Source organism: Mizuhopecten yessoensis, unplaced genomic scaffold (assembly GCF_002113885.1).
Source record: "Mizuhopecten yessoensis strain PY_sf001 unplaced genomic scaffold, ASM211388v2 scaffold4439, whole genome shotgun sequence".
NCBI lineage: Eukaryota > Metazoa > Mollusca > Bivalvia > Pectinida > Pectinidae > Mizuhopecten > Mizuhopecten yessoensis.
The window spans coordinates 86,630-109,597 of record NW_018405547.1 but is presented as its reverse complement, the minus strand read 5'-3'; the positions used below and the strand labels follow the sequence as shown (position 1 = coordinate 109,597).

At 34.4% G+C, this 22,968-nt stretch overlaps 1 protein-coding gene and 2 long non-coding RNA genes across 3 annotated transcripts; 1 reads left to right on the top strand and 2 right to left on the bottom strand.

Moving 5' to 3' along the window:
• Positions 1-976: 976 nt before the first annotated feature.
• LOC110449043 lies at positions 977-3,994 on the top strand. Its single transcript, XR_002462810.1, has 4 exons — positions 977-1,080; positions 3,033-3,354; positions 3,579-3,678; positions 3,902-3,994. It is a non-coding gene; the product is annotated as an uncharacterized LOC110449043 (long non-coding RNA).
• Positions 3,995-8,717: 4,723 nt separating this feature from the next.
• Positions 8,718-10,600, bottom strand: LOC110449035. The gene is made up of 4 exons (XR_002462807.1): positions 10,372-10,600; positions 9,556-9,926; positions 9,031-9,148; positions 8,718-8,815 (listed from the first exon to the last, which is right to left on the bottom strand). It is a non-coding gene; the product is annotated as an uncharacterized LOC110449035 (long non-coding RNA).
• Positions 10,601-19,646: 9,046 nt separating this feature from the next.
• Positions 19,647-21,626, bottom strand: LOC110449039 (keratin-associated protein 6-2-like). Its single transcript, XM_021495612.1, has 4 exons — positions 21,522-21,626; positions 20,802-21,196; positions 19,926-20,007; positions 19,647-19,757 (listed from the first exon to the last, which is right to left on the bottom strand). The coding sequence occupies exons 1-3, from the start codon at positions 21,527-21,529 to the stop codon at positions 19,955-19,957; spliced, it is 456 nt and encodes a 151-aa protein (XP_021351287.1). The 5' UTR covers positions 21,530-21,626; the 3' UTR covers positions 19,647-19,757; positions 19,926-19,954.
• Between the last annotated feature and the right edge of the window lie 1,342 nt (positions 21,627-22,968).

Below are 22,968 nucleotides of genomic sequence, written 5' to 3'. Positions count from 1 at the left end.
CCGACGATTTTCTGTCAAAAGTGCATAAGCTATGTTACGTATTTTTACATAAATGTCAATTTTCTGTCACAAGTGTNAGTAAAACAGGGCAATGTACCTGCCCGCACTAGTGATGTTTTATAGGTTGCTATAGTAAATCAAGACTGTGTCGCTTATTGTACCAGTGACATTTTATACGTAGCTCGCCGAATTTATAATGTTCATGAACATTTGTAATACAGTGCAACACAATACAGTATTGATAAGTTAACACTTTACTTGTACACTGTACAATATTTAATACATAGGCCCTGTCGATAAGGCGGAAATATTAAGTGTTAAATATATTTTTTATACGCTAAATAAACCCCGTAAAAAGTTGAGAAAACGTAAATATAAGCATTTTACTGTTTTGTATGGCATTTATGATCTTATTGAATGACACGCATTTAAACAAATCATTATGTTGTTTGCTTGCAAAGCTGTATCATAAATGCAATGCATAAACAGTTCAATACTTTAATAACAAATTACACAATAGCATTACATGTATTATACACGATTCTGTAAATCGGTATAATTCATTTGCAAATTGTCTTCACAATCAAAGCAAGTTACCATAAAGGCGTATACGACAAAACCTGCGCAACTGGTTACATTAATTATAACTTTGTTCAAAGTCGCATAATTTGGTTGATAAATCAGACCGTAATCGTCTAGTTGTTGATGTTGATCGCTTGGTAATATCTTACATACAGCAAAGCTGTCTTATGCACCAATAAGGTAATATCTTACCTGTGTCTTGTTTGTATCTATCTACACTTAGAAAGTTGTATCTAGATTTGCACCTTGAATATTAACGCTAGTGCGTGGTTTAGTATTGTTTTTCAATACACATACAGTATATCATTAAATCTGATATCGACCATTGTTGACCTCTGACTTCTGACATCAGCATGGCGTGTAACCTACACCGGACTTCCGCATAACGCGGATACATCACCAGCGGTGAATAGTCTCATCCTGTGCTGGTGGGCGATACTTTCTTCTTTCGGAAGCATCTAGCTGGTAAGGTATTCCGCGGTATACCTCCTACTTCCAGTAAGTTACATCTATATATTTATACTTTGAACGTTGAGATACTGAACGAAATATATGGTGAAGTTAATATAATTGTTTTTGTTTTAATACTGATATTTAAACGTGCGATCACATGTGTATATGTGTGTAACTTTTATCTATAAAGTACCTGTAATTGTGATAAAGGAGTTTTGGTCTATTGTGTTGTTTTTAACTTATGTCTAGTTAAACCCTATATTTGGATGAACTTGTCAGGCACCCAATGCTTATACATATGTTACTTATAAGTGCAAAGCGCGCATCTGATAAGTACGATTTCAATTCCCTTCTGAGATATATTTAAATGTCTGAATATCTACATACTGTTAAAACAATTGAGATATTTTTTAAACGTTGGCAAATAATCAGTTAACTGTTTTAGGGTTTTTTTCATGCACCATCTTTAAGACAAAATATCATAACGACCAAGTATATCGGTATATTGACTACCGTTAGAATCAATAATGACGTAACGTATGATACATCACCTGAACATTATATAAATGTGTGTTTGTAGGTTTGTCCTAGATAACTGTAAAATGAGTTAATTAGTGTTTTCGTTAATCTTTCAAGCGAACTTTGAAAGTAATCTAAAACATTTTCGTCCATTGACAACATAGATTTATAGTAAATAAAAGAGGAATTATAAAGGGGCTGGTCGGGGAAAATAATGTCATATTTGCTAAAATGGCATACACATGTTTAAAATACCTTTTTATGAAATATGCCGATTCAAATTTTGCTGAAATTCACCCTATAAGAGTAAAAAATATAATTATATTAAAGAAGTCCTAAATCGTCACCTGGCAGTTTAAAACTCTCAATTGACCCAGATCAGTGATGTAATTTTACCTAACGCGTCATCAACCAGGCCAAATGTAAACATCGCGGCGAAAGAAAAAGATGCATGCAAAAGTCATGACAGGCACGATGTATCAATACCGTTATATATAACAACAACACATAAGTAGGAATACTACACTTGCATCATACATGACCTTTGAAAACAATTATTTACGTATAGTATTTCTGTCTTTTCCGCTAGTTGAGGCCGACATGGCACATGACGGCGTGCTACTGTTGTTATCTTCACTGCCTCACTTTCGAAACAACCATGTGACATATATAAATAGGAATGCGCTAAATTTACGCGGGGCTTCCCCGAGATTTTAATGGTCAAAACTGGACATTGCAAGCAGTACTCGACCATCATATTGCCGTGGTATAACTTTTGGAAGGCCAGAGAACGCATTTAGACCCATTTATTTTGTATCCCCCCCCCCCCCCCGACCAGTCCCTTTAACGTTTGCCTCCTTATTCCCTACACTTTGGATATTTTTTTTAATTGTTTTGCTTCAGTTTTTGTATCTGTCCGCCAGTTTGATATTTGAAATGACAAATGCAATATGTTACAAATGAGTTAAACAAGTTTTCACATAAGAAGTGGTTCATGTACATAAATAATATAAGCATGAAATGTGCCGTAAACATTGATACAATTTTAATTTGATATGACGTCATATTTGTTAAAAATTAGAGGAATTTCCAGTTCATTTTAGATTTATGACAAGAGTGTGATAGTTCTTAATTCAAGCGAATCTGTGGTACGCTACATTTATATATCGTCACATATTTTATTAATCTGATATGTAATGGAATTCATGCAATATTCCGTTTTGACACGAATTCCCAAATATCAACATTTAGACTCTGAGTTGATTTTCTTTGTAACGTCAGCATTCGGTTTAAAGTCATGATGTTACAATTTAAACGTCTTTATTTCTTACACAGTTTATATAACGAGTGTTACGGTACATATAACGGGGTAACTGCTTTTAGAAGTTATGATCATAAAGATTTGTAAGAACTACACATCAAATGTACTTAAACATAATAAGATATACAATATAACTATTTTACTCTAATTTGTCTAGGAAACCATGAGGTTCAGCACTGTAGTAGTGCCCCCCGTTATCCTTCTGCTGTGTGTGGCTGGTGGGTATGGCGCTAGTTACAATAGCCAGTACGGGGGAAAAGGAGAAAGTTATAATAACCAGTATGGAGGATATGAAGTTAGTTACAGTGACCAGTATGGAGGATATGGAGCTGGAAACAACCTTTACAGCGGAAGTCAATACGGCGGTCAGGGCTACGGGCTATATGGGCCTAGCCTAAATAACATGAATTCATATTCACCTATCTACTTGCCTCCAGAACCACCGGTATCTACACTGTACAGGGAACGTGTGCTAATCTGTAAGTATAGTTTTGTTAGAAACTTATCAAATATAGTTCTCGTGTTTTACATATGGCGGCATATATATATACAGTTCGCACTTTGTACAACAACAAACAAAACATCAAACCTTTTCACGATCTCAATTGATGTAAAATAGAACCCGAAATTTGTTTTCATGATGAATGAAGAAATGACTATATAAGTGAAAAAATTCAGATAAGTATGATTTTTTGTCTTGCAGTTTTAGCCATACTTCTTATTCCCATACTGGGGTCTTCTACCTTAGGATAGAGGATGTGGTCTGTCGGGAAAATCCAAAATGGACAATGATGCTGTTTTAGGTATGTACAGGTCTTTTTTTGCCTCGATCTATATGAAAAATAAACATATTACACACTTCAACACATTGCACCAAAATTTCAACAAAACGTATTAGTATTTATTGAAGAATATTATAAAAATAAATTTCCTATAGTGTGTTGTTATGATCGTAATCACACTGCACTGTCACAATGAAAACACTAACTATATTACATCATGTGATTATTTTTTATCTGCTTTCAGACTTTTCCTGGTTTCAAGAAAGGATGCGCCGTCATCAAAACTTTAAATTAAAACCAAGATTTTGTGTCAATAAAAATAGTTTGCTGCAAAAATTATGCCATAATTGTTTGATTTATTTCCGCACAATCATTTACTTTGTAAAAATAAATAAAGCTTTTCTGATAATTCTAGGTAACGACTGAAATCATATAATAGTGCTGCAGATTCTAAATAACTATTAGAACCAAGGCGGCCGGGGTTCGATTCCCCGACCGGACATGAAAAGGCATGAGTTCACCAGCCCGACTCTTCGGTTTTCTCTGGATAATCTGGTTTCCTCCCTTATTAGGACAATGACGCACGCTAACATCCGGGCCAACACTAGTTATTAATATAGGATGAAATCACTTGTTTTTAATTGTTGTAAAATAAATAAAGTTTAGATAATGAAAGTTTAAGTATTATGAATGAATATTCGAAAAAGTTCTAGGTACGGATTTTAAATTAATTGTTGTGAAGCTAACTTTACTTAAAACGACTGAGATATCAGTTGATAATCATTTTCCTCGTAACATGTAGGTTCAAGTGTTTAAAGCCAAAAGTTCCTGAAATGTACACGATGTCATTTGAAATGGATTTTTGATATCAATGAGGGAATATATTTTTGTATGAATGCAATGATTCTTAAAATTAACAAAATGGTTGCTACATGCAAAATATAAAGCATAAAAAGTCCTACAAAACTTTTCGAGTAGAAAATAACACAGAAAAGGTACGAAACAATTTATGAAAATAATACTTTGACTGGTTAGTAGTTCATTAATAACTTGTATGTTGGTATGGGAGAATATGAACGTCATACTTGACTTGCTTGTAATTTGATGATCACTTCGATTGGTGGAAAAATAAGTGACGTCATCAATATTTATAAATACATCGTCAATATTTGTGGAATCGGGTAAAGTAAATGGCATTGATTATTAGATCGTACGAATAAACAAAACGGATATTAGCACCTGTATTCCACGAGCCTAAAATAAAGTTTGTACCTAATTGGTATGACGTTATCGGGGTTGGTAAGTTTTACATGTTCTGTGTGTGTTTCTGTGCGGGTTATCGGGGTTGGTAAGTTTTACATCTTCTGTGTGTGTTTCTGTGCGTGTTATCGAGGTCGGTAAGTTTTACATGTTCTGTGTGTTTCTGTGCGTGTTATCGGGGTCGTTAAGTTTTACATGTTATGTGTGTGTTTCTGTGCGTGTTATCAGGGGTGGTAAGTTTTACAGGTTCTGTGTGTGTTTCTGTGCGTGTTATCGGGGTTGGTAAGTTTTATATGTTCTGTGTGTGTTTCTGTGCGTGATATCAGGGTTGGTAAGTTTTACATGTTCTGTGTGTTTCTGTGCGTGTTATCGGGGTCGGTAAGTTTTACATGTTCTTTGTGTGTTTCTGTGCGTGTTGCCGGGGTCGGTAAGTTTTACATGTTCTTTGTGTGTTTCTGTGCGTGTTACCGGGGTCGGTAAGTTTTACATGTTCTTTGTGTGTTTCTGTGCGTGTTACCGGGGTCGGTAAGTTTTACATGTTCTGTGTGTTTCTGTGCGTGTTATCGGGGGTGGGAAGTTTTACATGTTCTGTGTGTGTTTCTGTGCGGGTTATCGGGGTTGGTAAGTTTTACATGTTATGTGTGTGTTTCTGTGCGTGTTATCGAGGTCGGGAAGTTTTACATGTTCTGTGTGTGTTTCTGTGCGGGTTATCGGGGTTGGTAAGTTTTACATGTTATGTGTGTGTTTCTGTGCGTGTTATCGCGGTCGGTGAGTTTTACATGTTCTGTGTGTGTTTCTGTGCATATCCATCCCTGTGTTATAGTGTTTTTCTTCCCTGGAAACTTTCAATCCCTGAATAACAGGGATTTGTGTAGATGCGTACTTTGTATTTTCCCGTTTTGGGAATCTGAGTAAGGTACTATCTAGCGGGTACACAGCTTGAAATATCCTAAAAATGTTGTACAATATATTTTAAAATTGATATAATTAGACAATTGAAGAAGTAAAAAATAAAAATCGCTGTTTCGTCCTCCTAGCATTCATCAATGATGCTAGGGGCCAAAAAGGTTGAAAATCCTTATTGGTATCAACTGCTGTTGAAATAGAAGAGGAGGTTCGTAAAAATCTCTTATTTTTTTAAGTTTCAAAATTAAGAGAATTAGAAGCTAATTTCAAAATAAATGATTAGTGAAATGTGTATTTTCTGAACCGTGCAATTAATAACTAAAAATATGTTAGTGTGGCTATGAAGGTTAAGGCAAACCTCGGGAACCAGCAGATCAACGTAACACACATACACATATGATTGAGAAAATGCATAAAAATATTACTGACATCATTTTAAGACACTGTTGTAACCATGTTTAACCATTTGCCATACATTGCATATTAAATTCTGCACTCGAAAGTACTTACTGATGAGGCCATATTTCCCCTCGCAGTCTTATTTGGTTAAATAATTAAGTTTATAATACATTAAGTTCGAATGCAATGCGAATTAGAAAAGATAATTTGATCGAAGGTTGTATATAAGTATTTTCTTTGAAAAGCTGTATGTCCTTGTGTCGTCCTATTAAAACTTCACGAATCAGTATATCATATTTACGGATATGTTGATCAGGTACCGTAACTCTTGTTACATACTTCATTAGTATTATCGTATATACCCATCCTAGTCAGGTCGGCAACTTTGATAATATTCAAAGACTATGTCAAAATATCATGATTTCTGTGATGATAGTCGACTCTTGAAGAACAAACGTACAACACAATGTTTTGTGATGATAGTCGACTCCTAATTAACAAACGTAAAACACAAGGTTCTCATGACTTCTGTGCTGATATTCGACTCCTGAAGAACAAACTACAACACAAGGTTATCATGACTTCTGTGCTGATAGTCGACTCCTGAAGAACAAACTTACAGCACAAGGTTATCATGACTTTTGTGCTGATAGTCGACTCCTGAAGAACAAACTTACAGCACAAGGTTATCATGACTTTTGTGCTGACAGTCGACTCATGAAGAACAAACTTACAGCACAAGGTTATCATGACTTATGTGCTGACAGTCGACTCATGAAGAACAAAAGTACAGCACAAGGTTTTTGGAGTAGCAGGTTGATAAAGACTATAATTTATGGTCGCCATTATGACTTTATTTAGAAACATGTTTTCTTTGCTTTATTTGAACATCAGTCACTTGGGTTACAGGCACAAGTAGGCTCTCAGTAACGGAGTACTCAGTGTGGACACGTGACATCACTTGGATTACACGCACAAGTATGCTCTCATTAACGGAATACTCAGTGTGGACACGTGACATCCCTTGTATTTGATCTAAATGTACGTGTCGGATGTCGTCGATGAAACAAAAGACGTTTGAATTATGGTTTGGTTGACACTTAGGTATTCGTCTGTTGTTTGGTTGGTCATTCGACAGGTATGCTGTTCGATTTAAATAATGTTTTGAAGAGAAAGTTTGGACAAGATTAACGATTGTTTTGAATGATTTCAAAACTCTTCCTTGGTCAAGTTTTGTTACGGATAAATTATAATTGCAAGAGAAATATTACCCTACAGTAAACTCGATTATCCTACAGTAATCTTCATTACCGTAGAGATTTTCTCCATTATACTAGAGTGATCTCCATTTCCTTACATTAATATCCATAACCTTGGAGTGATATCCAACATCAATATTCCACCGTTCCATCCTGCAATACAATCTCATAGTTATATCCCATACTTATATCGCCATCCAGGTATAGTGGTCCTGTATATATCTGGACTCACCTGTTGCAATATCCGCCTATTGCAGACACAGAAATAAATGACAAAAATGCATTTGTCATCGTATCGAAAGAGTATATCAATCGTTAATTATCTGCCAACTTTCTGGCACAACAAACATTGATTACTTTTATATCAAATCGACATTAACTATGGACGCCATCAGAATGTGTTTGGTTGTATAGAATTAAACAAAGAAACATACAACTTCTTCCATTAAATAGTCGTACCATTATTTAAAACAATAAAGTATTTGATAATACAGTAATCAAATGCTTTCACGAAGTTCAAATTGTTGAAATATACTTGGAAAAATATTTGCAATGATTTTGTTCTCCTTTGGCTGTTAACAATAAACAGGCATACATTTAAACCTTCCTTAATAATAACAAAATGAATTCCACGGAGTGTGACATCAAGAAACACATTCCTCCTTTTTTTAAATGTATATGTATTGAATTGCATTGAAATGGGCATAAAAAGAAATTCGTTTCAATGGTACATTATCGTGCCAGAAACATCTAAATGATATTTATAATAAGACAGATTATTGACTGCACATGGATAAAACATAAATGTTTCGTTTTCATAGAGTGATTGCTCATACAACGTCAATATTCCTTTGTGGTCATTTATAAGAGAAATATTTACCAATAAACATTTTCAATAGTTTTACAAAATATATATGCTATTACAATCATTTAATCTTTCTTATGAATGAACGGAATCCTTCTATCATTATTTCAGTACTATTCTTGTTCTGTTTTTGTAACTGTGCTTCAACTGAAAATGCTCGTAGATAATCGCGCATTATATTTTTTTTTTGTTTTTTTTTTTTGTATCTTATTTTGCTTTTTTCGTTTAAGCAGTTTTCCAACTTTTAAATGTTTGACATCGTGGCCTAAACAGTTAAAGCTAAGGCTGTTATATGACCGTAGGTCGTTATGTTGTACAGTTACAAACAATATCAAACGTGTTCAGATACAATCAAAGTACAAAAACTGCTTCCATGCTTTATTAACAAAGATTGCAAACATGTAATGCGGGGAGAAACACCGATGGGTCTTTCGTAACAGCAATGAAATCTTGTGCTCAAACTAATTATCTGAAAGAAAAAATCGGACAAACGTATTATATTATGTATTTTTGTTACTAAGATTAAAAAGGCCAGATAAGCTTTGTTGTTTTATTTGCAAATGGTACGTGGTACGTGTATATACAATGTATCTTAACATTTAAATAAACAACATTATATTTGATATCACTGACATTTTTAATTTCTATATGATTGTTTATAGGTATGATCTAACTCAGACTTACCAAATTGATCCGATAGCCTCCAATCTCATAGTCACTCGTGATAAACCTTGACGTTCGGACTGAATCTATCTATTAGTGCTGTTATTGTACAGCAGGGAAAACAACAGGATACATCCGACTACAAATGCCAGTTATAGCAAAGCATATTATAAATATATAACTTATACATGTTTAGGTTTATATACGGTGTTTTAATTGCGATATGCTTGTCTGCCAGTACTAAGAAATTTACCTTTAAAAATATATAGTTCACATTAAAGAAAATTTACAATAAAGATCTTCATAAATTCTCAAACAATATGTCATCTTTGGCAAAAAATAAATAAATATGAAGACGGAAGCCTGCAACCAATACGTTAGCAGCTCCACTGCTGTGTATATAATATTTGATTGTAAGCCAATTTATAACCTCGATCGAAATATCCACCAAAGATGGGTCAATTTAAAAACAGGATACTATTTAGATATTTTCAAATATCTATTGATAGGCTTGAGAGTCGCAGCATACAGTTTGATAATACTCACGGATAAGCCACAGGATATCACTAGTACCTCTGTCGCTGTCATAGGCCGCCATGAGGGCTGACAGAGGAGGACCTGTGGACATAGGGTAAGGAACGTACAAAGCCTTGTTTTGCATGTCGTGGTCTTTTCCTCCGTAACCTTTTCCTCCCCCATATCCGCTACCATAACCTCCGTACCCTTTTCCGTACCCGTCATAACCTCCGTAATATCCATGTCTATTCTCGTGCATGTCATATCCTCCTTCATATCCACCGTACCCTTTGTCAATTCCATATGCCCCATACTCGCCATCCACAAGACAACAGCCAATGGTCGCGAGAAGGGTCAAGGACACGAGGGATCTGATAGTGATCCTCATGCTGGTCCTTGTACTTCAATGAAAATTAAAAAAGGTTAAAAGGCAAATGTAAATATTCCTAATATAAACAAACGGACTAAATTATATCTTTAAGTTGATATACAAAGACAATCAAAATAGCCAAAAACACACTTATTCACGGTGAAAAAATAGAAATTGCTGTAACCATAGAAAGCGTTTCAACAATACGTTAAATGGAACTCATGTAGCACTGTCATGATTTCTACCTCCAAAAGGAGTTAAATTTTACCCTATAACACTTCATAATGTAAGTGAGTTAGTGATCCTGTTATATTTTAATGGCTATGTTTCAATTGTTATTAGATCATTTTAACAGACTTTTTTTATACATTACCGTTGTGAAAATTGATATATAAAAATTAATTAGAGCATTGGTATCAAATACAAGTTAATAACCTCTCAAATTAGACAAGATTTATATAATTATGTATGCTTACCTTTTTACTGTCCTGTAAACAGTGTTGATGAAAGGTCAGTATATTTGCAGGTGTATATACTATACTCTTTACCTCAGCTCTCACAAATCCTGGTGGTCATTTCCGCTAACTGTCTGATAGTACACCATCATATGGGGTACGCAGCCCAGTACAAATAACAGTCGTAGTTCACACCGGACGCGAACGCTTACCAGAATACACCCGGACCAGCCCAGTACAAATAACAGTCGTAGTTCACACCGGACGCGAACGCTTACCAGAATACACCCGGACACCGTCGTTAGGCAGCAGGTGGTATCCTATATATGTTACGCAATATAAAGGTAAAATTCAAACGCATCGACTATGTATGGTGATCTTGTTCGGACACTGCCAAATATTTACTGATCCTGATGCCTGATGTTATTTTGAAAAAAAAACCCATTAAAATATATACTATGGCTGATTTAGAGCATCAGCACCTTTTTAGTTCCTTTCAAATTGTTTTACATATAATTTATATGGATAGAACAGTCAAATTCATCGAATAACAGGCAAGCCTATATAACTTCTCTCTATGGGAGTCAAAACTTATTTGATAATGAAATTGATTAAATTAATAAGCTACTATTAACAAAGAAATGCAACAATAACACGCACAACAAATACATAACACTTCTTAATATAGACAATAACAATATTAGAGAGTTGTAGAACAACAACAATAACAATAACATACTTGCTCAAATTAGGACTCACCCATCAATCAGCTTTACTGCAGATAAATTATATTTATGATAATGAAAATAAAAAGTTGTGAAAAATTCACAGACAATATGGTCTGTGTGATTTGTTTAGCATTATAATATAATAAAATAATATAATATAAACGCCAAAAATGGATTTTTGGGAAATTTGCGAATTGTTCTGGGCCAGAAGTCATAATCACTTCAGTTTGAGTTGTGGTAGTGTACAAAGTGAAAACATCAATTAATCTGATAGAAGGAGCTTTTTATAAAGAAATGTCATTCTCTGGATGGTTGGATATTTTCCCAGCATAAGCCTAGCCACTATTACTACTTACTTGAGGTTAAATATTGTGTGTGAGCTAGACACCACTTCTTTCTTTTAACGACCAAATTAAATGAAAACCAAACAAAATGAGAAAGAAGTTCTACTTAGTATTAAAGATATTCAGACCAATACAACTTATTCATGTTTTACTGCGCATAATCTCATATGATCTTATGGAAACCTTGACCTATTTTGATTTAAGTGACCGTGCATAGCTTATGCGGAATTGGCCTGAAGAAACTTAACGCATTTCTTAACCACTAGACCATAAATCATTGCCTATAGGCCCGGATATATCGCTTGTTTAACATTAACCAACACTCGCAATACCGCCCCAACACAGATCAGTTCAACCACAGTCAGGGGTTTATATAGAACTCACCCAATAATCCATATATTGTCATAAGGTTGGTTATCCGACGCCATCTTTATCTCTCATTCCGACTCGCTGAAAATTTTGTTACTTTACCCCTCTATCAACGTATCATTCTACACTATCCACATTGAATTCTGATAATCTCGCTAATGTTGCCAATATCAATGAAATCAAAGACCCTGAAGTAATAAGTGAAGTCATTGAAAAACTCATGAATAACAGCCTATTCAAGGAGTCATTACTATCCAGCCTATGGATACCCCAGCTCCATCGCCAGATAGCCGAGCTTGAGTCTCGGCTAAACGACATGGAACAGTACTCCCGCCGTAACTGTCTCAAATTCCGGGCATCCCCGAGTCCAACCACGAGGACACCGATTCGCTTGTTATTAATTCATGTATTGAACGACTTGGAGTCCATATCGACCTAAACAATATAAGTAGGTCGCATCCGGTCGTCACTACACCCCCGCGATATCATCGTCCGGTTCCTCTCCTACAGAATCAGAGCCCAGATATACGAAGCTAGGTTCTGTCTCTTCAAGAAACCTGTCGCTGATGACCAGCCTCCAGCTGAAACCCAGCCCTCCTCGGTCATGAACCCATCTACCACCTCGCCCAAATATCTTGCTCACCCAGCTCTACAGAAACTTTTTCTTAATGAGGCCCTCACCAGTCAGCGTGCCAAGGTTTACGCCAAGGCACGGTTTCTCAAGAGCAGGAAACTCATCAGCAGCACCTGGACCACAGACGGCAGGATTGTAATTCGTAGCAACACCGGAGAAAAAGCTACTGTCACTCCCCTGTCCGAATTATCCTCATACCCTGATCCACCTATCCGCCAAAATCGAACTGGCTCCAAACCCTCATCTGCTGAATTCCTCACTCCTAGACGTACTTACATCAAATACAGAAACCAGTCCACCGCCAGTACAGCTGTTTCCAACCTGTTCACCCCTCTGCCAAAGGAATAAAGTGTTTACCATGTGTTTACCATTATCTCCCAATTTATACATATATTAATTGATATTCAGTCGATCTAGAAGATACTAGGGAGAAATGAGTATTTTTGCTAACAGCATTTTTATTGTACTACATTATCTTATATTGATATACACAACCAGAGACATACCATCCACCTCCCCTCCATGTGCGTCATGTATATACATATATTTATATGAAAAACAGGTATATTTTGTGTACAGACGTACATGTACCTTGATTTTTCTGAAAGGTATGCATGAGTTGTAATTTCTAGTCTGTATCCATTTTTCTCTCTCTCATATATCCAAACATGCATGACACATATGTCCATGCCCATGGCATGATGAGTGTGTATATTACATGTTTTTGAGAAGTTTATCAAACCAATCTAGCTAAAATTAATAAATCTGAACTTATGCTAAGTCTACATCCTTGATCATATCAATCCATAGATCCCGATCATTTCTATGATAAACCATGGCCACAACCCATAAGAATGTACCCCCCCCCCCTTCCTAAGTGTTAGGCAATATTATCTGTATACTAAATGAATCTTTTATCAATGCCAGATGACTTTCGGCAACCCAAAGGCATATATAGTAGTTTCAACGTACACTATGGTATATATATATAGTACTGACAACCCCATATATGTCAACCTTACTTTAGAATACCAGTCTACATATGGTGTGTTACTTTATCTGTCCAATTCTCCTTGGTATCTACTTATTAGATACAAGATACATTTCCTATCCAGGTTACCGAATAGTAATCAATGCTAATCCTGATTGTCGACCAATAGTAGTAGCAAACTCTTTCATAATCACTGTATAAGAGCTGACATATCCCTTGCATTAGTGTAACTGACATTCTTCTGTTTTGACTAGCACATATGTCCTGCCATCCTTGCAACAATACTAGATCAAGTCTCATGTGTACAGCAACTACTTTTAGTGTCAATCTTACCTTATTAATCATTAAATATTAGTAAGGTTATCTAACCTCTCTCAATATGTATCATGCATTTTCTCAGTTTTCCCTCGTGGTTAAATCCATTGTTTTTATATAATCTGGTGTAATATCCTTGCACAATCCTCATTAAGCTCATTACCAGGAAAATGTACTCGATAACTTATTCACATACTACTTTAGGCGTATAATGTTTAAGCCACAAAGATAGTGTACAAAGTCTTTATCATAGAAATGTTTGTATTAAATATGATTGTATTATAGTATAAAAAGCTTCCGTATAACCGCGAGCTTTGTTACACCATGTGTTGCGTCTGATGGAGGAACCTTACGATTCCTCCACCACTATAGATATCATGTATGTATTTTTGTTACCAACTGTGTATCCCTCTTAGAAACCCTATATCCCCTTCCGAAACCCCTGCTTAACAATCATATGCCAGCCATGGATGTATTCTTGCCGGATCACAGACTCGAGTGCCTTTTGAAACAGCTCCAGATCTTAATCTTTGTCATTTTTGACAATGGGTAAGTTTTCTCTTGTTTCAATATTAAGGGCACTTGAGTCTGTTCATTTATTTTCATCAAGTGTTTCATCCCTATATTTATATCGCCAGGTATGTATGCTGCCAAAACAATGCCACCCTTCTTACCTAAACAACAGCCTAATAACTTTAATGTTAAGTAGTTATGTAGATTGGAATAACCTATTATTTATATACACTATCATGCTCGTGTTATTGACAGTATCGTCTGATATAGAGGAAAACCCTGGTCCCTTAGGAAATCTAGATATTGTCCATTTGAATTATCGATCTATACGTACTAAAACTGACTTAAATGAAGCTGAACTAAATAACAATGACATTATCTTTATCACTGAATCGCATGTTAAACCTGAAATCCCAAACTGTGATATTATTATTGATTCTCATTCGATAAATCTCCATAGAAAAGACAGACTTAATAGACAGGGAGGTGGTGTACGGGTTTATTATAAAGATTCTGTTTTAACCAAGGGAGACATGATCTTGAAATAGATGATATTGAGCTACTATGGTTGGAAGTAACTATCAGCAAACACGAAACTTGATGGCATACTTGAAAAAGCATCAGACCTTTCTCTAGATATTTTATTAGTAGGGGACATTAATGTTAATCTTCTTTCTCTTCAACCAACTTCCCACCTATCAAGACTTCTTTCTAAATTTAACTTATAAATCTAATAAACGAACCCACACGTATTACACCAGAAAGCTCTAGTTGCATCGACTTTGTATTTACAAACAATACAAATATTATAAGAGGTACACAAGTAGGCGATCCATTTTGTAGCGATCATTCTCCAGTACATATTAGTATATCATATTGCGTATTTAAGCAAAACTCTTATATAAAGAAAATCTGGCAATATAACGCTGCTGATTTTAATCAAATGAATGAATGTCTACTGAATATGGATTGGCAACAACTAGCTAACCAATCCAATTTAAATGAATTTAGTATCATCATAAATAATGCAATCACCGAGTAGATGGAAAGATATACACCATGTAAAACTATTACAGTAAGACCAAATGATAAATCTTGGATGAACCATGACATCAGAACTAAAATGAGGCAAAGAAATAGAATTCATAAAAAGGCAAAAGTAACCAATAACCCTGATCACTGGACGCGCTTTGGAATAATTAGGAATTTAGTAATCAGCCTTATTCGAGAAGCAAAATCTAATTTCATTGTTAAACTTCAAAATTCTCTTGATGATAAAAATATACCCCCTGATAAATGGTGGAAAATAGCTAAAACCGTTTTAAAATTTAACAATAAGTCATCCACTTCCCCCCCCCCCTGAAATCTTTTATCACCCGAGTGAAAAAGCTGCCTGTCTAAATAAATGTAAATACTTCACTTCTATCTCATCTTCATCTAACAACCTTGAACTTCCTGATGTCCTAACTTCAATTAGTCCGGCTTTAGACCAGGTAAAGAAGTTAGGTTTGTATTTTGTGATATAAGCAAGGCCTTTGATCGGGTTTGGCATACAGGTCTTGTTAAAATATTAAGTAATTATGAAATCAAAGGTAAATTATTATCTTGGATCCATAATTACCTTTCAAATAGGAAATTACTGATCTTGTTTCAAGTAAAGTAAAACTCGTTGCTGATGATACCTCCCTATATGTCATTGTTGATAACAATCCTGATCAGTCTGCACAACTTCTTACAGATGATTTAAAACATATTAGTGAATGGGCTAAACTATGGGATGTAAATTTCAATCAAACAAAAACAAAATCTGCATTATTCTCCTGGAAAAAAGAAGTTGCTTTACCACCAATTTTATTTCAAAATGATGTAATTTCTAATGAATCTACTCATAAACACTTGGTACCTGGGAATCCCATATACAAACTATTTATGAAAAAGCATATACTAGAATAAATATACTACGCTGTTTGAAATATAAACTTAGCAGAGAAACTCTTATAAAAATATATTTTGCATTCATAAGACCTTTACTTGAATATGCTGATGTAATTTGGAATAATTGTACAACCCAACTAAAAAATTTACTAGAATCTATCCACCTGGAAGCAGCAAGAATTATAACAGGGCTGAGAAGAGGAACATCACATCACTTACTTTATAGGGAATTAGGGTGGGAACCATTAGAAATTCGTCGGAAAAATCATCAATTGATATTAATGTACAAAATACTACATGGCCATGCACCTTTATACTTGCAAGAATCAATCATCCCTTTTATTAACAATAATGAAGCAAATATACATTCATTGCGTAGAAATAGAATATTTAGCCCTCCACTCTGTAGATCAAACAACTACTATCATAGTTTTTTCCTTCAATGCTCCGCGAGTTTAATAAACTCTCACCTACTACAGTACAAGCAACCTCCCTTAACATTTTTAAGAAACTTATAAACATGTCAAATATCAGTGAAGAGGAAGATGTGAGCGTTTCAAATGTATTCAAAAATAAAGGATCATGGAAGGGTAATATCATACTTTGTCAGCTTAGAATGTAGCAACTTAAATTTTGACCTATATATTGATCATTTAAAAGATAATCCTATGTGTTCTTGTGATTTAAACCACGAAACTGTCTCACATTTTTTTCTTCACTGTCCTCTGTTTTCAGTCCAAAGAGCATTACTAAAAAATGAACTTGAACTTATTGGAAAACATAACCATTTTCATCTCACCAACTTATTATATGGCTGTCAAACATGTAATGAAGGCGTAAATATGGAAATTCTTAGCTCTATTCTAAAATATATAGTTAAAACTAAATTATTTGTTGAATATCGAGTATAATACCAGGCAACTTGACACATTTTGAATTAATATATATACACATGTATATATATTTGTAGATAATAACACTTATTTATAAAAACAACATCCATTCGTACGGGAGTGCATCTCTGGCTGGTTATCATGATATTGTTATGCTTTCCTTTTATATTCTCCCATACTACTTATATCTTTGATTTTTAGTGTACATACTTAAGATCTCCATTTTTTTCATATATGTACTCAAATGCATTACTGTGAATTATACCGCAATAATATTTACTCTGGATCCTGTACAGTGTTCAGTTGAAGACCTAAACGTAACACAAGGACTGTGCGGTCTTCAATCTGATATTAAAGCTTGTATACTATATGTATATGCGGTCTAATACCAATATATATATTTTACCTACATTGTATACTGCAGACTAAATCCAATTAATACACTGTTATATGGCAGACACTAATTACCAAATATAATGGATACACAAATATATTATTACAAAATAAAATGTATGTTGATTAAATTTTTCATGTACCAGAAATTAAATCATCGAGCCAATTCCTACATATTCATATTGTATCCGTTACTAAATAGTTATGCTTATATCATATTATTAATGAACAGTACTGTACATTTATTTTTGTAGTGACATATTGTCTTAAACATAAAAATAAAGAGAGAAAAAAGAGAGAAAAAAACGGTTCTAACGCCAAATATGTTACTGATTTACAATGACCAATTTTTGACAGTAAGCAAAATCTTATTATTATAAAATCAATCCATTATGTCCATATACCTACCATCAATGGAGAGGACTTATATAGGCTATAAGCCTGTTGTCCAATCCTTTTGACAGTGTAACATTCTTCTATGTCAATAAAATATGTTGAAATCAACATAAGGCTGGTTATCATAGTAATTGTTATATGGATATATGATTACTAAACAAAAAGAAGCCTGATTAACTTTTTCGAATCTTATATAAACATTGATGTTATTTATTGGTATTTATACAGCATGTGTGTATATCTAAAGCAGCATTAGTTATGCTGTGTTGGCTGTCATGAGGAAATTGATATACCAAGCTCGAACACAAAACGGTGATCAATGATCGAGTAATGCTTTAACATGGGTATATATAGCCTATCTTAACAATTTACTCTATTCGTATGGTGTTTAATTAAAAATGTATTGTCAAATCATTCTCAATATCACAAATATAGAACTCTGCAGTTACCAAGTCATTTAATGAAAACAATATTTGTAAATCTGACAAGTAAAAGGCCCGATTCAAATACAAATCAACATATTACTTTTGTAATTAGATAACCCCATTAAAATGTATATAGACATAAACATCCCTAATGAGGAAACCCGTTATAGTCTGAAACACCATGTTTTACCTCATTGGCTGTGATATTTCCTGTTGTTTTGGTGTCTACTTGATTGATGGTGTTTATAAGTAGCGGATTTGTTATTATGTTGATTGATAGTGATTTGTTTTATCGAAATAATTTTTAAAAAACCGGAATTGAGAATTGATATTAATAGGAATAGTTTCAATTTTCTTCGATACATGATACTTACTTCATACTCGTGCATGGGATATGCCTATGTGAATCAATGATAACGTATATTCCTGCTACGGGATATTCCTCTTCACAGCAAGTAAAAGAGAGATAAAGCCCTGCATGACATATGTATTTAAATGAACTTTAGATAAATATTCAGTTGGGTCGCCAGAGAGATTGTCATGTTGTTATAAGTCTAGTGAACTATGTTCACGAAGGCTTCAGCATTAATGCCTTACCATTGATTACATTTACCTCACGATGTTTCTTTTTATAGGATTTGTTGAACCTTAGTGTAGAAAAGCTTAGCTGATAGTTATCTCCTTCAAATAGTATGAAATAAGATTATCTAGATCAGGTAAACAAGACAACTTGATATTTTTTACACTATGCTTGCTTGCCCTTTAAGATTCCAAACTTCACCAAAGTTTGGTCTAAATATGCATTTGTGTCTCTTTCAAACAGTAAAAATGTCTTTTACACCGTATATTTCTCGACCAACATTTTCGAAAATATATAAGCTTTAACCATATCTCCTATTAAAGAACTAAGCTGCCAAGGCAAACCCTAACGCTTATTTCTAATACTCCTTTCCAATCTCCAACACTGTAACAAAAGGCGAAAGCTCACTTCTCTCCTACCTCCCTTATCTCGAACTTTACGACCAAATACGTTCATTTATCTCTTCTTCTACTCGTTTTTTCTGAACAGATATTAATATTTTCGCACGATCATTAGTATCAGTATATGTGAAAGTGACATAAAAATAAAAATATATCTTTTACAGGTTATTTAAATTCAAAATTTATTTCGAAGATACAAATAGAGTTCATTTTTGTCTGTAGTTATCTTATTTTAAGCGCCTTCCACATTAATCCAACGAAAATCGCTAGTAAATCACGCCTACAACATGAACTGATACCATGCACTTAACGCATACTAAAAAAGGCGAAATCAGCAATTCAATCTTGATAAAACAAACAGATAAAACAAATACATTTATAGAAACAAATGCTTTATTGAAAAACCAATATACAGTAAAACAGGAAACACACAGGGGTCTTTGGCTACAGTCAAGGAGTCTTGCGCACAAAAGGGAAACAAATCTGAAATCTAAAACAAACAAAAAATCTTTGACATTGTTATTTTCAGTACATCATATATCCTACTATAGCCTCCAATGGTAAATTTGTTAATTCTGTTTAAATCATCCATGAATAAAAATATCTGTTCATTTGTATGTTAACATGGTAACGGTAAGTGATATCTGAGCATACACACCCGTCGTAATCCGATATTTAAGTGGTGACTTATCCAGAATTGTTGTTTCTTAACAGGAGCAGAAGCAAAATGGCACCTCCAACTGAAAGTAAACGTATATTAGTAAATCGTTCTCTCTGAATATTAAATATCATTAATGTTTTACGCTATTTGTTGTCACGTTATCATGTTACGTTATATGATATATATTTATGTGATAGCATTTTCGAACTATGATATTTATACACTAAGGAGATCTAAATTATTAGTAATGAAAGATGAACGTAAAACACACTATTTGTTTGCGGCTATAACAGTCATAATAGATTGGGTAGGTCAGAAACGAATTACACTGCACCATCAACCTGTTTTATCAAGTTCCTATTAATGATGCTAGACGCCAAAATGTAAAAATCCAAATCGGGCTTCTGTTTAATTAGAAGGGTTGCGTGCCAATATGTGAAAACAACCCAATATGTGAAAACAGGAAAAACCATATTAAATTCATTAATTACTGTGTTTAAATTGCTTATTATTCGAATTAACTCTAATATGAACCATCCCAACTAATTAAATCCAAAAATTAGCCTTTTTTTCTCTCACTTTTTACGAATTGGATTGTACATGAAAGGACAAATCATTTCAACCCAATATGTGAAAACATGAAAATATGTTTTAAATTCCTAAGTTAATATCTATTAGTTACTTATTATTCGATGTAACTCTTATGTAAAACAATTCACACTAGTTAGATACGGTGTGAATACTTAAAACCCCTTTATGATAGAATTTCGCAAAAACAACACATAGAGGTGCTTGTTAATTTCGAATCAATAATGGTTAAAATATTATATTATGTACCGTGTCACTACACACAAGAGAAAGCTGAAAACTTACACAGAAGGAATGTATTGTCACCTCCGGCTGCGGAGGCTCCCGCGACAGCACCCGGAGCGGGACCTACTGGCGTAGGATATGGGATGTACACCTCCCGTTGGTACGTGTCATAACCTTTCCCTCCGTATCCTTTTCCATATCCCTGGCCATATCCCCCTCCGTATCCTTTTCCATATCCCTGGCCATATCCCCCTCCGTATCCTTTTCCATATCCCTGGCCATATCCCCCTCCGTAGCCACCATACATTCCAACATCATTCATGATATATCCTCCTCCTCCTCCATATCCACCATATCCACCTCCATATCCCCCATACCCGCCTCCAAGGCAGCAGCCGAGGGTCACGATAAGGGTCAAGGTCGAAAGGGTAAAGGTAAGATAGTTCATGTTGATCCTGAAAGTATTATTTGGTTGCATAATTACTAGAAAATATTTAAGACTGTTTGTCATTTCATTGAAAAGAAACTGTGAAGGAATTCCAGTTAACTTGTGTTAATAATCTTGTCTAACCAGTTCAAATGTTTTATTTCATTCACTAACTTTACTTTCAAATATTGTCATGCCAAAATAAAAATCATATACAAAATGAAAAACGAAATACAAGCAAAGTCTTGCCCTAGACTTACAAATAGTAAGTCTAAAACTAAATGCCAGTAACGTAAATTTTAGTTACAATCGTTCCACCATATTGACACAGTTTTATCACAAATCTTGCTTACCTGTTCATATGCGCCAGTGATGAGGGGATGCAATATCGAAAATCAAGCTGGTATTTATACACACTTTCTCCGGTGAACTTTCAGATACACCCAGGAAATGTGGACCTGTAATTACAACATCGCATAACAACAAGTAATAGTCTTATGACCCATCGATCAAAGTAGTGAGTATTGTGTAATTGTTACGACGTCAATATAGATACACAGAATCGAATGGTACCCTGTACTCGACTAGTTTCCCTATGACAGAAATATCGTACCGGGGTATGAATTGACCGGGTACGTCGTTGCGTAAGGAATACCACGTAACTTTACATGAAGCATGCTTAGATTGAATGTTTCAATGCAAGTAAAAAAAAAAAATGATTATTTTTCTCTTCTACTTTTTAGACTGATTATGGTAACTTTTCCAGGGACTACTTCTTCGTGCTATCGTTTCTAAGGTTGCGCCGACATTTTAGTTCGTGCTTTGCTTTGTAACGAGTAAAAGCCCCCTTTGTTATAATTGACAATTGTTTGTCAGGAAATAACAATGTAATGAATAAATAATCGTATTTTCAACAGTAAGTGGAGTCCCTAAGGGAATCCCGTGGGATTTTTTTGAAGGAAGCTAGAGGTGGTGATTTTCTGAAAAGTTATGGTGTCCTAAATAAAAAAAAAAAGTTTGTGAAGATTCTGACAACCGCGTCTGGTCAATTTGATGACGTCATCAAAATGGCGGCCATAGCAACAATATTTTGCCATAAAATTCTGGCATAATAAATACATTTAAGTAGATATTTCACAAAATTTGGTTTTATTAAGAGTTCAAATTTTGGTTTCCTGATATAACATAATTGATTATAGCGTTTTTCTTCACCGGATGTGGTAAAATTAATTTTTTTCCAGCTTCCATTGTAGCAACCTGATTATAAATATAGAATCATGCTGTTGGGATGACATGGTGTTTAACATCTGATTAACACATTAAGGCATTTACAGACTGGTCGGTTTAAGAGTGCTGTTTGACTGATCACTGATACTATAAAATACTAGTATTTTTTAACATTCATATGTATGACAATAACCTTAACAGTGAACAATGAATTATGATCAACAATCTAATTATGTCTATAAACTTTATATTGCTTTGCGGACATTAATGAAATACTGTTTCACGGTCTTAAAAATGAAATAACCTGCATATAGCGTGCATTGATTAGACATTGGACACCAGTTCATTCAATCACACATGTGTAAGTTAGCGTTTGCTTATTTAATCTATTATACATTCTGTCTGACTAGTTTTGTATGGTGATTTATCACCATGTGATTAAAAAGTGAAAATCAATTTAATTGATATATTATAATCATATGTGTATACCTGGTGAAGAGGGAAACGTTTTGTTCCACATTTTTGACAGAAGATGCATACATCTTTCTCATATGGTTTTGTTGAGGATCTTGT

What these genes read in the sequence shown, in the direction of transcription:
- LOC110449039 (XM_021495612.1), bottom strand. An exon ending in TGACAATACATTCCTTCTGT is followed by an intron (nt 20,008 to 20,801) that starts GTAAGTTTTCAG and finishes GTTTACTTTCAG; the next exon opens with TTGGAGGTGCCATTTTGCTT.